The sequence below is a fragment of the Alnus glutinosa genome, chromosome 4 (genome assembly GCF_958979055.1).
Source record: "Alnus glutinosa chromosome 4, dhAlnGlut1.1, whole genome shotgun sequence".
NCBI lineage: Eukaryota > Viridiplantae > Streptophyta > Magnoliopsida > Fagales > Betulaceae > Alnus > Alnus glutinosa.
The window spans coordinates 9,673,870-9,689,021 of record NC_084889.1 but is presented as its reverse complement, the minus strand read 5'-3'; the positions used below and the strand labels follow the sequence as shown (position 1 = coordinate 9,689,021).

General features: G+C 39.4%; 1 protein-coding gene across 3 annotated transcripts; it reads left to right on the top strand.

Annotated features, from left to right (window-relative positions):
• Nucleotides 1-305: 305 nt before the first annotated feature.
• On the top strand, nucleotides 306-14,005 carry LOC133866422 (laccase-15-like). 3 transcript variants are annotated; one of them, XM_062302942.1, is made up of 7 exons: nucleotides 306-486; nucleotides 731-882; nucleotides 11,250-11,494; nucleotides 11,988-12,113; nucleotides 12,248-12,848; nucleotides 13,105-13,463; nucleotides 13,597-14,005. In XM_062302942.1, exons 1-7 carry the CDS (start codon nucleotides 373-375, stop codon nucleotides 13,758-13,760), a joined length of 1,761 nt encoding a protein of 586 aa, XP_062158926.1. In that variant the 5' UTR covers nucleotides 306-372; the 3' UTR covers nucleotides 13,761-14,005. The 3 variants fall into 3 exon arrangements, with proteins under 3 accessions (XP_062158926.1, XP_062158925.1, XP_062158927.1); XM_062302941.1 differs by lacking the exons at nucleotides 306-486; nucleotides 731-882 and adding an exon at nucleotides 1,454-2,485 and having other exon boundaries at nucleotides 11,210-11,494; XM_062302943.1 differs by lacking the exons at nucleotides 306-486; nucleotides 731-882 and adding an exon at nucleotides 10,191-10,347.
• The last annotated feature ends 1,147 nt before the right edge of the window (nucleotides 14,006-15,152 follow it).

Genomic DNA, 15,152 nt, shown 5'->3' with positions numbered 1-15,152 from the left:
GTTGAAACCGGTCGTTCGTCAAAGAAGAAAAATCTTGTGGCCTCGATCGGCTTTAATTAATCACGTACACTCCGATCCTCACAAAATTCAAACTTTTCCAGGACGTCAAACAATTGATCATTTTTTCAATGCGGTGTTCAGACATACATTTATAATATAAAATAATGGTTAATACCCACACCTCAATAAATTTATAATATAAAATAATGTGGATGTTGACTTGGAAGAATTATGTGCATCACCTGTAACATCATTTGACAATTAACACCGACCGAAGTGATCTCAATTTATTTATAGAGGTCTCAAAAGTAAAGAAGAATCACGTTCGAAATATAGAGTAGTACTGCCTTTAAGGGTGAGGAGGGTCAAAAAATGATGAACTCCAAGAACATGCATATGATGTTAGCAGAGTTTCTGGGCATTATGCTTCTTCTTGGACAGTCTTTTTGCATGGTTCAAGGCGATGTCCATTTCTATGACTTTGTTGTAAGTCCTTAATCTCTACCACTTTCCTAGCCTGTAGAAGTGTGCAATCATCGTTGGTTATATGGGTTTTTTCTTTTGTTCATCGTGTTGTTTCAGATGCTCGATCTATAATGGGTGTTTAATGGAAACATTAGCTTCCTATTTAAGCTGTCTCGGAGCTTAATATATGTCTATGTATATATATTGTAAATATTATAATTATAATAAAACAGCATCATGATATGTTCTTTTTCTTGTTTTGTAGCTTAGGGAGAAAAACTTCACGAGGCTGTGTAACACGAAGAGCATGCTAGTTGTGAATGACAGTTTTCCAGGGCCAGTAATCCAGGTTCACAAAGGGGATACGGTGCATGTTAATGTCCACAACCAAGGATACTATGGGGTCACTATTCACTGGTAATATTGAAATATTAATTAAATTTTTTTTTTATTAGCTTAAATTTTTAGAATAAGTAGTGATTCAATATGAAATTAGAATAAGTACTAGTGATTCTGAATAAAAGTTTTATTGGGTTCACAACAAAACACCGGTCGTTAGTGTCATTTATTTTAATGTCCTTTTATAAAAATGATGGTAACATCTTTATTTGGCGTCCTTTTAGTTAAGCCTCGTAAATTTAGCGTCTTTTATACATATATATATATATATATATATATATATATATATAAACGACGCCAATTTATGTCATTTGTTTAAAAATATCATAAAGTTGGGAAAAATTACAACATTGTCACATAAACGGCATCAAAACTTGTCACTTTTTATGGAAAGGACGTGTTTTTTCATATTTTAGCATAATTTAATGCAAAGGACGATAACCAAATTTTTTTCCTTTTTTTTTTTAAATTTTTTTTTCAAAGGATCTTGTAATATTAATAAAAATCTGACAAAATAAGCTTAGAATTTACAAGTTTCGACAGACATGGTAAGACTCAAACCAAACTTGGTTTTGCTGATGAGAGACAGCAAACTTTTCTAGCGTGTGAGCAACTTGTTTCCCTCTCGTCTAACATCCCTAATGTCCTAGGACATAAAACCCATTAGAAGTCTTCTAGCTTCCACAATAAAATTACGTTTCCCGGCACCGTCATCATTTCCACCTAACGCAGCAATAATCTCCAGAGCATCTCCCTCTAATATCATAGATTGCATGCCCAAGAAGCGACCGAATTCAGCTGCTTGTTGTGCACCATATGCTTCTGCAATAACGGGATCCGATATGTAGCGCTGAACAGAGCATAAGGAAGCAAGAACCTTCCCCTCAGAATCTCGAGCTATTAACCCCACCCCTATTAATTTCTACGTGCGGTCCAGAGCAGAGCCCCATTTCAGCTTAATGGTTGTAGGAGGTGGTTGGGACCACTGAACTGGCGGAGGAGGTGGTATTTGTTGTTCACCCGGAGAAGCTTGAACGAGAATTTTTCAATACTCTTCAAGAGCTTCTACTGTGCTTTTCATCGAACAGTTGGGGGGTACAAACTCTCCTTCAAACACTTGTCGATTCCGCCTAAACCAGATCCGTTGAGCAACCATTGCTATCAGTTCAACATCTCCCTTCTCCATTCTAGAGCTCAGACTCCCAAATAAAGTCAGGAAATCGACTTCCATGACATTACTTTTGTGAATTCAAGTGGGGCACTCGGTCCAGACAGCTTTGGGCAGCAGCAGAATTCCAGATGGCATGGGTGGTGGATTCGACTTCCTTCCCACACACGGGACAAAGGGGATCATCCACAACGCGACGCCTGCGTAAATTTTCCTTGGTAGGAAATATTTTGTTGCATAGAAGCTTCCAAATGGGAGTGTTTGAAGATAGAGCTGAACAGCTACCTCGACTACAAGCTTGGCGGTCAACCTCAAGATGGTATGCACTGTGTACAATGAACTGCCCTGTTGTGGTGCCAGCTCAAATCAACCTATCATGCATCACCCGAGGACTGACGGAAATGTTGCAGATGTGGTCAACTAATTCTGCAGGAAAGACTTGCTCTATAAGAGGTATATTCCACCAATTGGTCTCAAAATTTATAATATCACAAAATCTTGCATCTTGATGTATGCCCTATATTGGAGATTGGATCATATGTGAATGTGTTGTTGGAATCCATTTATCTCCCCTTATTTTGACTTGTGAACCATCACCAATCCACCACATTAGACCATCCCGAAGTAAAGGTTTTGCATTCCATATGCTTCTCCATGCATAGGAAGGTCTAGAACCTAGAGAAGAGCCCAAGAACTCCCCCTCTAGATAATATTTCTCCTGAAACACCTTCGCTACCAGTGTCTCTGGAAATTTAGTTAATCTCCAACCTTGCTTAGCAAGAAGGGCAGTGTTGAAGCTAACCAAATCCTGGTACCCCAAGCCCCCGGCCAATTTATTCCTCCCTAAACCACTCCAAGCCATCCAAGGAATTTTGGCCTGATTTTCCTTATGCCCCCATTAAAACTTTCCTATCGTCGAATTAATCTCACAGCATAGAGTCTTCGGGAGTCAAAAGACACTCATAGTGTACTAGCTTGAATAACCGATTTTAGGAGAATTTCCTTCCCGGCATGAGATAAGAACTTCTCCTTCCATTCATTGATACGCTTCCATATTCTACCTTTGATACCATTGAATGTAGAGACTCTAGATCTTCCAATTAGAGCAGGGAGACCAAGGTACTTTTTCGTACTGAGATCTGGGCTAACACCTGTACCTTGTACTATATTGCCCCTATCTTCTGCTCGATTATTTCGGCTGAAAAATAGAGCAATTTTCTCCCAATTTAGCTGTTGCCCGATGCCTCCTCATATTTGCCAAGGAAAATATGGATATACTCCCATTCCCTAAGATTAATTAGCACGGTAGAAAAGGAGACTATCGTCCACAAATAGGAGGTGTGAATTCTAGTTCCTCCTCTAGAAAAAGGGATCCCCATGATAGCCCCTTCCCTCGAGGAACACTGCAACATAGAGCTCATTGCCTCCGCACATAGGATAAAGAAATAAGGTGAAAAAGGATCACCTTGACGGATATGCAGGAAGGAACAATGTTTCCATGAGGCTGCCCATTTATGAGAAGGGAATATGTAACTGTCCGGATGCAAGACATAAGAAGATTGACCCATCTGTTGGCAAAATCGAGCTTCCTCATCATGGCCTCTAAGAAATCCCATTCAAGCCTATCATAGGCCTTGCTCATATCGAGCTTCATAGCCATAAATCCCTCCCTCCCCTTCAACCATGTGTCCATGGTGTGTAGGGTTTCGAATGCCACTAGAATATTATCAGTTATAAGTCTCCTCGGGATGAAGGCACTTTGTTCTTGAGAAATGATGTGAGGCAGCACATGTTTAAGTAGGTTTGCGAGCACCTTGGAGATAATTTTGTAGAGCACGTTGCATAACTGATAGGCCGGTATTCAATCACTCAGGTAGGGGCAGCGACCTTAGGTATTTTACAAATGTTTGTGGAGTTTAATGCAGAATCAAAAGGCCCCCCAATAAGAACATGTAGTGCAACCCTGGTCACATCCGTGCCCACAATCCCCCAAGACTTTTGGTAAAAACCGGTTGAATACCCATCCGGTCCCGCGATTTGAGAGGATGCATTTGAAAGAGTGCAGCCCGGACCTCCCCCTCTGTAAAAGGCCGGAGCAGCCTATGGTTCATAGTTGTACTTGAGGTTCCAAGGAACCCAAACATTCGGCAATTTCTGTGGGTCTTTGATAAGTAAACAACAACTTAGAAAATGTTTGCTAACCTCTTTTTTTTTTTCCTCCAAACCCGTCCATCTGCATCAGTAATACTCCGGATAGTATTTGTCTTACATCTATGGTTTGCCCATGAGTGGAAGAACTATGTGTTTCAATCCTCGTGTAAATACCAATTTTTCTTAGCACGTTGCTTCCACCGCATGTCCTCCCTCGCTAAGATTTCATCAATCTCACCTTGTAGTGTTTTAATAGCTGCATCAAGACCGGGACTGGCCTTACTTTGAAGATCAAGGAACTGTTGTTTTTTCTTCTTTAGAATGTCCTCCGCCTGCCCAAACTTTTTTTTACTCCACCAAGAAAGTTTCTGTTGACAACTAGAAAAGCGCTATTTTACTGCCCTTATAGGTTCCGCCCCAATGCTTTTAGTTGCCCAAGCGTTTTGAACAATTCCTTGATATTCATCATCCTTTATCCATGCAGCTTCAAATTTAAAGCCCCGTCTATATGAATGACTCTCTTTCGATTGCTCAGTGAAATAGACAAGAATGGGGTTGTGATCCAATGAACAGACTGCTAAGATTGGTGCTGTCACGTATGGGAAAAGGATGCACCATTCACAGTTAGCCACTGCCCTATCCAATCTCTCCTGAGTAAAAGAATCATCAGTACAACGATATATTGCTCCATGTAAAACATGGTCCAATGTAACCCAAATCTGAAAAGTGACAATCCTCCAAAGCTCGCCGAAACCTTTCCATCTGAGAGTCACGTTGGTGGCAACCCCATGCTTCTCCATTTTCTCCACAATCACATTAAAATCCCCGACACAACGCCGAGGCAATGGTTGGAAAGTTTTTAGATGTTTTAGCAGAGCCCAAGATTCGTCCCTTCGAGCACTATTGGGCTGTCCATAGAAACCAGTGAATCGCCATTGAGCATTCCAATCACTATCCTTCACCACCGCATTAATATGAAGCCAGGAATAATTAAAGATATCTAGAGGTTGAGTATATGTCCATAACAATGCGAGACCTTTGCTCCTGCCCATCGGTTCAACAACAAAAAGACTTTCAAAGCCAAGACAGCTTCGCACATGCTCCATATATTTTGTAGAACACAGTGTCTCCATAAGAAACACTATGCTAGGCTTCTTTTCCTTCACCAATTGGTGGAGGTCCCGAACTGTCCGAGGGTTGCCAAGTCCTCAGCAGTTCCAACTTAAGAGATTCATTGTGGCCGGCAGGGCTATTCGACAGCCTCTGCCAATGCCAAAGAATCAGTAACCATTGCGTCCATCTTGCCTTTCTTCCTCCCCGTACCATGACTGTTCGGATTGAGAGAGTTGGAATGAGAGTAGTTACGCTTACCCTCTGAACCCGATGAAGGAACCATCACCGAAGCCCCTCTGGTCTTTCTTTTCTAGGTGCGGGTGGATCTGGGTGGTGCTTCATTCCGAACTTTAGCACCAGGGGTTGAAGTGTGCATGGTAGAGGAGCCATGCAGAATAGTAGATGATGCTGACACTTCCAATTTGGGCTTATCAACCTTGTTGAATCGGGAAGGGGTAGGAGCCTTTAAGATAAGCCCAGATGCACATGTGCCCATAGAGGGAGAGAGCATGTGGCCACTGCATGCAGAGACGTGGGTGATATTCACATTGCCCTTCCCAGTTGGGACTGATGTATTCTCCTTAAAAGTAGCGACTCAACCAAAATCCTCATGGACATAGCAATCCAATAAGGCCTCAGATTTGTCTAACTTATCCCCCATTAAACATCCCACCTTTTCCGCAATTTGAGAAAACCCAAGATTACCTGCCATGATAGCCCCACTTGGTTGGCTTGCCATATCTGAAGCAGAGGTTATACCATGTTGCTGAATTTGTGGAGCAGCTTTAGGGGCCCGATTGTAACTGCCATGTTTGTTGTTCCCACTGTCATCGGAGCCCGCACCAACCACTAAAGTGCCGGATTCCTCAGGTCTCGCGTCTGCAAACTTGGGGCCCACCATCGGACTTCTGTCCCTTGATAATGAAGATAATCAGCCCTCAACCAGGCACCCCACTATTTGACCGAAACCTCTCCATTCAACCGGAAACCACCACTGCCCTTGCGTATATTCTGCCAATTGAAGATCCTACCACAAGAATAGCAATATTGAGGGAGTTTTTCATATTTGATTGAGACCCAAATGGATTTGCCATTGATGAGAAGTACACGGCCTCGTTCCAAAGGTTTGGTGGGATCAAGATAGACTCTAACTCGTAAACACCTCCCCAATCGATTCTGACACTCATGACATCCACTTCGTCAACTTTCCCTAACGTGCCTCCAATATGTAGCCCTACCTCCTTATTCATACACGTAAGAGGCATGTCATGCACTTGCACCCAAAAAAGGGCCTTGGTAAAATCCATTTGTAGCGGAGGAGTGCTATCCTCCACCTCCTTAAGAGCCAAAACACACCGATCAAAGAGACCATCCTTAACTCGACGTTTATCGGACTCGTCAGCAAATTCCAATAGCCAGATGTTCTCATAGATTTTGAAAATTAAATAGACTTCTAATTTTAACAAGTGTGTGTGAACAGTGTGCAACAAAATATTAAATGCGGAATTAAAGGAGACAAATATGTTGTTGACGAAGTGGAAACTCAATTAAGAGAAAAATCACTCCGGGACAGCCAAACCCAAGATATCCACTATTCAGAAGACAAAGCTAGTTACAAAGTAGTAGCACTAACATACCCCTGATGCAGTGGTCATACCTTGCACTATAACATGTATCCTAACACTAACGCCTCCCAACCAGGTCTCCTACCTGAAGGGGTCTTCAATGGAATCTTTTACCTTAGGGCCAACCCTAAGATAGACTTCATAGCTGATCAAATCACACACTAGCAAAAGTTAGAGAGCTAGCAGATCTTCAATATCTCCCTAAACACCATCTCTAAGCTGTAAGGAATTCACTATTGAATTCTGTACAAAATGCATGCCTAGAGCCTCTTATTTATAGGCTTTAGAAGCCCTAATTCTAGTCAGAATCGGAGTCTCTGGCACGCGAGTCCAGGCGGCAGACTTGGGCATCTAGACGGGCAACTGTTTCCGTGTCTGAAAAGCAATTCTGAAAAATTCTTGAATTTTGGCGAGCCGTCCGGACGCAACTATCTTTCCGTCCGGAAGATGGGCTGTCCGGACATTTCTATTGGCCGTCTAGACCATCAATTTACAGCATTTTTTGTTAGTTTTCCAATGACACCGATTTCATCCCAATCCGATATTTGAGTAGAAAGTTATGATCAAAATACTGGAGGGTGTCTGGACGGTGTTGCCCTAGCGTCCGGACGGTTGCACTTCCGCTGCACGTAATTTCCATAATAAGGTCTGAGCGTCCGGACCCTGAAGGCTGATGTCCGGACGGTTGAACTGGTGCACGTAATTTTCATATATGATGCTTGATCGTCCGGACCATGAAGACTAACGTCCGGACAGTTGAACTTTGTATGCACGACTTGCCTTATGGAAGACATCATCCGGACAGGATCACACATCGTCTGGACGGTTTCAGCCGTCTTCCTATAACTGTGTCTTGAGGCAGAAAACCTAATGCTTGTCAAACACTGAATGGCGTCCGGACGGTATAGCCACGTCGTCTGAACGGATTCACTAGAACACTGGGATCTTCTTCGAACTCTGAAGAGCATCCGGACGATTTGCCATTACGTCCGGACAGATGCAAACTTGAATTGTTCGAAGCTTCTAGACACTGATGGGCGCCCGAACGGAAAGTTCTCGTCGTCCGGACGGATGTTGCTGACTGACGAGCGTTCGAACGGAATACCACGTCGTCCGGACGGATGCAAGGGAACTGAACTGACTGATTTGAATTCTACACAGTCTTCTTGAAGCTCATAACTGAAGTGTAGGCTCTGAATAAAACAGCATCCCTGTGAAAACAGCAACATTACATAGAAGTGATTTTGTCCAACAGAATGCAACCAACACAAAAAGTAACAGATTTCTTTGAAGTTCACTGACTCCAATGTCTTCCACAATCGGGACATCATGGCCTAGAATGCATCTTTCTGGACCCTTTGTTTAGACAGCAACCTTCTGATGAGACACCGCCCACTTTTCAACCGAAGATCAATAGTGTCATCCTCAGTGATAGTTATGCCAAGTTTTTCACCATCCGTTAATGTCATAGAGTCACCAGGATTCTCGATCAAGTCTTCCATTGAAAACTCCACCTCACACCAAAAAACCTTAAAGAAACAACTCAAGACTCCCAGCCGTAAAACAAAAGGAGACAAAAAAAAACTTCTCAACTCTAAGGTTTTCGTAGAGAGAAAAACCTAGAGAGAGGCAACTGGGTAGGCTTGTTCTTTGTTTATTAAACAATGAAACACAAAATTTTATTTTTTACATCCCGCCTAAACTTAAATGAAATGCCCCTTCACCATTTCCTAAATTACTCTGACATTTTCTCATTCCAGATTTCACATGTTATTTCCTCTGACATTTATGCTTCATTTGTTTCGACGTAAAATGGTTTCCTTTGTAAAATATTTTCAACGAAATCGTTTTTCAGAAAAAATAATTTCGCTCAAAATATTTTTCAGCGTTCGGCTCATACAAAAAAAAAAAATCATCAACAACATAAAATGGAATCCGGCAACCGCCACCAAAATCCGGCGACGCCTGGCCGCCGCCGTCGAAATCTGGCCTAGTTTGGCCAAAATCTGGCAACGTCGCCGGATTCTAGCAAAAAAATTTAGATTCGGCCAAACTGGTCGGAATCTGGCTGTACAGGTCGGAATCTGGTTCGCTAAAATCCGGCGACCATTGCTGGAATATCCTAGTGTCCCCGGATTCCGGCAATTGAATAACAAAGTTCGGGGATCTTCAGCAGTAGAGTTGGGCTACCAATAAACTCCAATGCCCAGCGGTGACGTATTCTCACAAACGTGCGTGCAAGAATGAAGAGTTTAAATTGAGAAAACGATTTGCAGTTTTGAAAACTGTAAATCGCTTTTCAAAAATTAAAGAGGCTTTTACGGTCAAACTAAAAATGATTTTCATTGACCATTATTTTCGTCCTCATCAAACACCGAAAAATGCTGAAAACATTTATAAGCGACTCATCTTCCCAAATATCACGCACCATTCCCCACATTCACACTTCCCCATTTCCCAAGCTTCTCATCTTCTCTACTTAGAAAAAAAAATATAAAAAAATAAAATAAAATAAAATTTACACAAATCCCCCCCCCCCCCAAAAAAAAAAAACTATCAATTGTACCAATGTCCTTTCTCAAACTACCAAAAAATATCAATGTCCCCCTAAGATCAATAAAAAGACAAAAATGACCCTAAATATTTTTGAATAAGACAAAAATGTCATTATCAATTTGAAAAAAAAAAAAATATGTGTGTGTGTATATATATATATATATTTTTTTAAAAAAAAAAAAGAAATTAAAGAAAAAACGAATTTTATTTTTTAAAAAAATTAAAATTAAAAAAACCTGAAAATTAAAAAAATTAAAAAAAAAACTGAAAATTAAAAAAACAAAAAAATAGTTTTTTAATTTTTTATTTTATAACTTTTTGTTATTTTATATATTTTTTAATAATTTTTTTAAAAAACAGTTTTTAATTTTTTATTTTATAACTTTTTGTTATTTTATATATTTTTTAATAATTTTTTTTAAAAAAAAAATTAATAATTTTATGAAGGGTATTTTGGTCATTAGAGGAAACATGGACATTTTTTGGTTGTTTAGAGGGGACATTGACACAAGGGAAATGATATTTGCACTTCTTGTGCACAACAACTACATTCACACAAGACACACTAGACTCCACCCCAATGTGTCTTGTGTGAGTGTAGTTGTTGTGAGGGTGATGTGTAAGTATCATTGGGGGATCCATTGACTATGAAGTAGCAGTTTGAGGGGATTATGTATACTTTTTCCAAGAATTAATAATAATAATTTTTACCTTCTCTCTCTTCACGCATCATTCTCCACATTCACCACGACCTATGGAATGGCGCTAGATAACGTCGTGAGTGTCGCCCTCCAACGCCCCCGTCCATTATCTTCTCCGGCCTCCCAACTTCCCGTTGCCGCCTTCCATGCTCCGATCTACCACGAACGAGTAAGCGCTTGTATCTGGATCACACTCATAGACATGTGGCATGTTGTTGTCTCTCATTTGTTGTTGAGAAAAAAGAAGGAAAATTCAGGTGGTTGTTGGTATTAGCGTTCGAGTGGGAAAGGTGGGATCCCGGTTCTAGGTTTTCTTCTCTTTTTTATTTTGTTATTTTTCTTTTCTTTTCTTTTCCTTTTGCTTGCTGCTGGTCTGGTACGGTTCTAGAAATTTGTAAGGCTCTCTGATCTATAGCGTTAACAAGTTTTTGGCTTTTACTTGATTATCCTATTTTCAGTTTATAAAAGTAAATAAATAAATTATCTCGTTTCCAGAGTTTAATCATGTTGTTTTAGGTGAATTTTTCTTTAGATCACAGTTTTTAGCACTTGTATTGGGGTTTTGTTTGTTGTTTGGTTGCTGAGAAAATACCAGCAACCATAAATCAGTAGACGTTGTTTAAATACTGATTCATGTCGTTTTTACAGTAGCACCGTCACCTGATTGACGTCGTTACTATAGCAAGACATAATCTCTTGTCCTTTAGAAGAAAAGGGATGTCAAAAAAAATTCCCTGCCCTAGGGTACGCGACCTACGACAAATGACGTGAATTATTTTTTTATTTTTTTGTAGTGGTTGTTTGTTAATGTCTTTAACTTGAGAATAGAAAATAAAGTTGTTAACAAATATTGCCAAATTGTTCTAGATTCTCTCTTTTGTTTTATGTTCTCAAAAATAAAATATTTATAGACAATCCAAAACACAAAAAACCTCAAAATTATTTTAATTTTTATGTCCCCTCAAAACACCTCCTAACACACACCTTGGTTTTTGGCTATGTCTAACATTTTGTCGTGGTTCACAAGAAAGACATTAATTCTATCTTCTGGGTATCACAATGCCACTATAGGCACGGTGTGAAGCAACCAAGAAATCCATGGTCAGATGGTCCGGAATACATCACACAGTGTCCCATTCAACCTGGATCAAACTTCACGTATGAGGTTATATTTTCTAATGAGGAAGGAACCCTTTGGTGGCATGCTCATAGCGATTGGACACGAGCCACTGTTCATGGTGCCATAGTTGTGTTGCCGCCTATTGGATCCACCTATCCATTTGCCAACCCGGACGAAGAAAATATCCTTGTGCTCGGTATGCAAATATGTATTTTTCTGTTCATGGGGTGAATTAAAGTTTGTGACTAAACTAAAAAAAAAAAGAGATAATTTTCTGACCAACCATTTTTTACGTGTCAGGAAGCCTGACACATCACTAAATTTTATTGACGTGTGTCCAACGTTAAGAATAAGGGTGTCAAAACTGGGATTTTTTGATGTGCCAATGTTTGACACGTCAGAAATTTGTGACGTGGTAAACACTAGCACATCAAAAATGATTTTTTGACATTTATTTTTACCACGTCAGAAATTTCTAGCGTGGCAAATTTTGCCACTGCAATCTTGCAGACAAAAAGTGATTTTAAATCAAATTGAAAAAAAAAAATATATGTATCGTTTTGAAGTGCATTTTTAAAAAATTGTGATTTGAAAATGTAGGAAAACCTACTCTTTCAAATCACAAGCAAAAAGCGTTTTTTAAAATGCATTTTTTTAAAAGCTTAACTGCGATTTTACCAAACATGCAGCGGCCTGGTACACTGGAGATTTGAAGGAGTTGGTGGATGAGGCCTTGATAACCGGTAATGACTTGCCCATGTCCGATGCTTATACAATAAATGGCGAGCCAGGAGATTTTTGTCCTTGCTCCAAGGGTATGGCTTTAATTAGCTTTTGATTTGGCAGCTTAAGCAGGACATCGTAGATCATTTTCATAGATTGTGTTGCCAACCAAAATTGTATTATTTTCATCTTTCAAATTAACTAATGGACGATCTTAATATTGCAGCAACGACGTACCATTGGATGGTTGATTACAGCAAAACCTATCTTCTCCGTTTAGTCAATGTTGTGATGAATGCAGAACTCTTCTTTGCAGTTGCTGGACACAGTCTCACAATTGTTGGGATGGATGGACATTATGTCAAACCGATTTCCACGGATTACATCATGATAAGCCCGGGACAAACAATGGATGTCTTACTCACAGCAAACCAGTCTCTTGGCCTTTATTATATTGCTGCTAGACATTACTCAAGCGAAGACCCTTCCGTTACCGCATTTGACTACGTCAATACAACTGCAGTTTTACAATATAGAGGCAATTATACTATCCCAACATCTCCTGACTTTCCCAGTACACTTCCTTCTTATTTGGACTTCATCGCTGCCCTGAACTTCACCAATCGTATAAGGAGCTTGGCGAACAAAGACTACCCAGTAAATGTGCCCCTGAACATAACTGAGAGAATGTATATTACAGTTTCCATGAATTCTCTATATTGTCCAACCTGTACAGGAGGGCTTGATGATGCAATAATAGCTACAAGCATGAATAACATAAGTTGGGTCAATCCAAGTACTACTGACGTGCTACACGCCTACTACAGGTTGTTCCCCATTTCTCAAATAGTGTTATTAGTAATGCTATATAGTATATTTTTATACGATTATCGTACATGTACAACTGGAATGACTTGGTAGTGAAAATCGGCATTTAGATCAACAATGGCTTACAAAAAAATAAAAATAAAATCTAGGGTTAATTTTAACTTTCACATTAACCCAAATACTAAATATAGCATTTTTCCCGTATAATTGTAAAGATGTATGTTGTTATCAAATAGAAACCTTTTGAGCATGCAGGAATATCAGTGGGGTTTACACCACAGACTTCCCGGACTATCCGCCTTCATACTATAACTTTACGGGTGATGAATTTTCGGAAAACATTGATTTAACAGTGCAAGGGAGCAAGGTGAAGGTGTTGAACTATGGCGAGGCAGTGGAGATAGTTTTTCAAGGGACTAACGTGCTAAAGGGCTCGATGAATCATCCGATGCATTTGCATGGATATAGCTTCTATGTAGTCGGAACAGGTTTTAATAACTTTGATAATGAGACAGATCCAAAAGGGTTTAATTTGGTTGATCCTCCAGAAGTGAATACCTTTGGAGTTCCTAAGAAGGGATGGCTTGCCATCAGATTTGTTGCAAATAATCCAGGTATTTCTATTGATGGTCATATACGTATGCAATATCAATTAGATCAAGCATTTAGAATTTGATGAAACTAAACATTAAAAATGTTGTCGGTATCAATCGTATAGGCGCTAACACATCAAATGATCTTCCGCAGGTGTGTGGTTTTGGCATTGTCATTTTGATCGACATCTGAGTTGGGGTATGAATACTGTATTTATAGTAAAGAATGGGGGCACTACTGAGACAAGCATCCGCCAGCCCCCTGTTTACATGCCTTCTTGTAAAAGTTCCGTTAAGATCTTGGATGCGAAACAATGATGGGTTGGATGAGGAAGTGATGCGGAAGGAAAGAATACTTGATTCGGTCAAGTAGTTTTATTAGTTAATTGGGTTATTAGTTTTAAGTTATGCTTTATTTAATTTTTAGGAGTGAAGGGAATTCAATAAATGGGTGTGTTCCCCCTATGTTTTAGTTGTGTGAGTCTATTTAAGCATGCTTTATACTTCTATAAAGACATATTTGATGGAATAAAATTAAGAGAAAGTGATTTTCTCTTTCCTTCTCCCCTCTTCTCTCTCCAACTTCTTATCTCTTCTATCTCTTTCCTGGCTTCTCTTTTTCTAGCTTGTTCCTTCTCTATTTTCTCTCCTCTCTTAGGCCTAATTTCACATTATATTGTTGTAATCAATGTTTGTCTCGCATCAAATTTGTATTAGAGCCTAACCTGATTGCTTCCCATAACAATCGTGCTACCTAACTGAGCCAACACCATGACCACCACCATTTTAACAAAACCACTATCTACCATACCAAGCCTCTTCCTTGCCGGCCAAATCAAACCTTAAATTCCTTAGAGTTCCAAACAACCAATTCCGATCCACCAAGAATACAACAACGAGAGCTTCAAATGAGGTTGCATGTGGACGTACGTACTCTTTGTAGGAGAGGATGAGTGTTGTCATGTTGCAAATCCATATGTAGAGTGAGTAATTACTTAGCCATATCACTGAGAGGAAGGAGCTTTTTATTTTTTACAAAAGGTGTAACACCTCGTTCTAAACTAGGGTTAAGAAAATCGTAATGAGGGTTTAGAGAGTAAATAGGAACAAGAAAAGATGGAGAGATTAGGTTGTTGTATATTAGATTTTATAGATTTAATGACGTATATGTTGTTAGGTCATTTAAAATTTTAAATGACGTAGCACTATGTACACTGCTAAATGCAATAAAACAAAATTTGAACCATAAAATGAATTTTCTCTTTATTTTTTTTTTTTTCACCTTATTTTTTCATTTGAAATTTAATTATTCACGCCAAGATCACATTTCACTATTTGTAGAAGTTCGAGATCAATTTGGCTACAATTTGAAATATAGGGACTAAGTAGCAATCGACCCAAAATATGAGGGGGGAACTATAATTTACTCTATAAATATATCTATGAGTTGATGAATGTTTTTGTTGGTGCGCCATTCCTAAATCAACATATCAAATAGTAGGACTGTGTACGTGATTAGCGGTTATTAACAGTTAATAACCGCTAACCGCATACCCTTAATATATATATCTAGTGAAACAACTTCATTTTGATGTTTAATACCAAAATGATGTCATTTTGGTATATGGTTTCATACCCAACCCATTTTTACTTTATACCATTTTTTGTGTTGACAAACAATGAATCTCATCGTAACTTTTAATAAGAGGT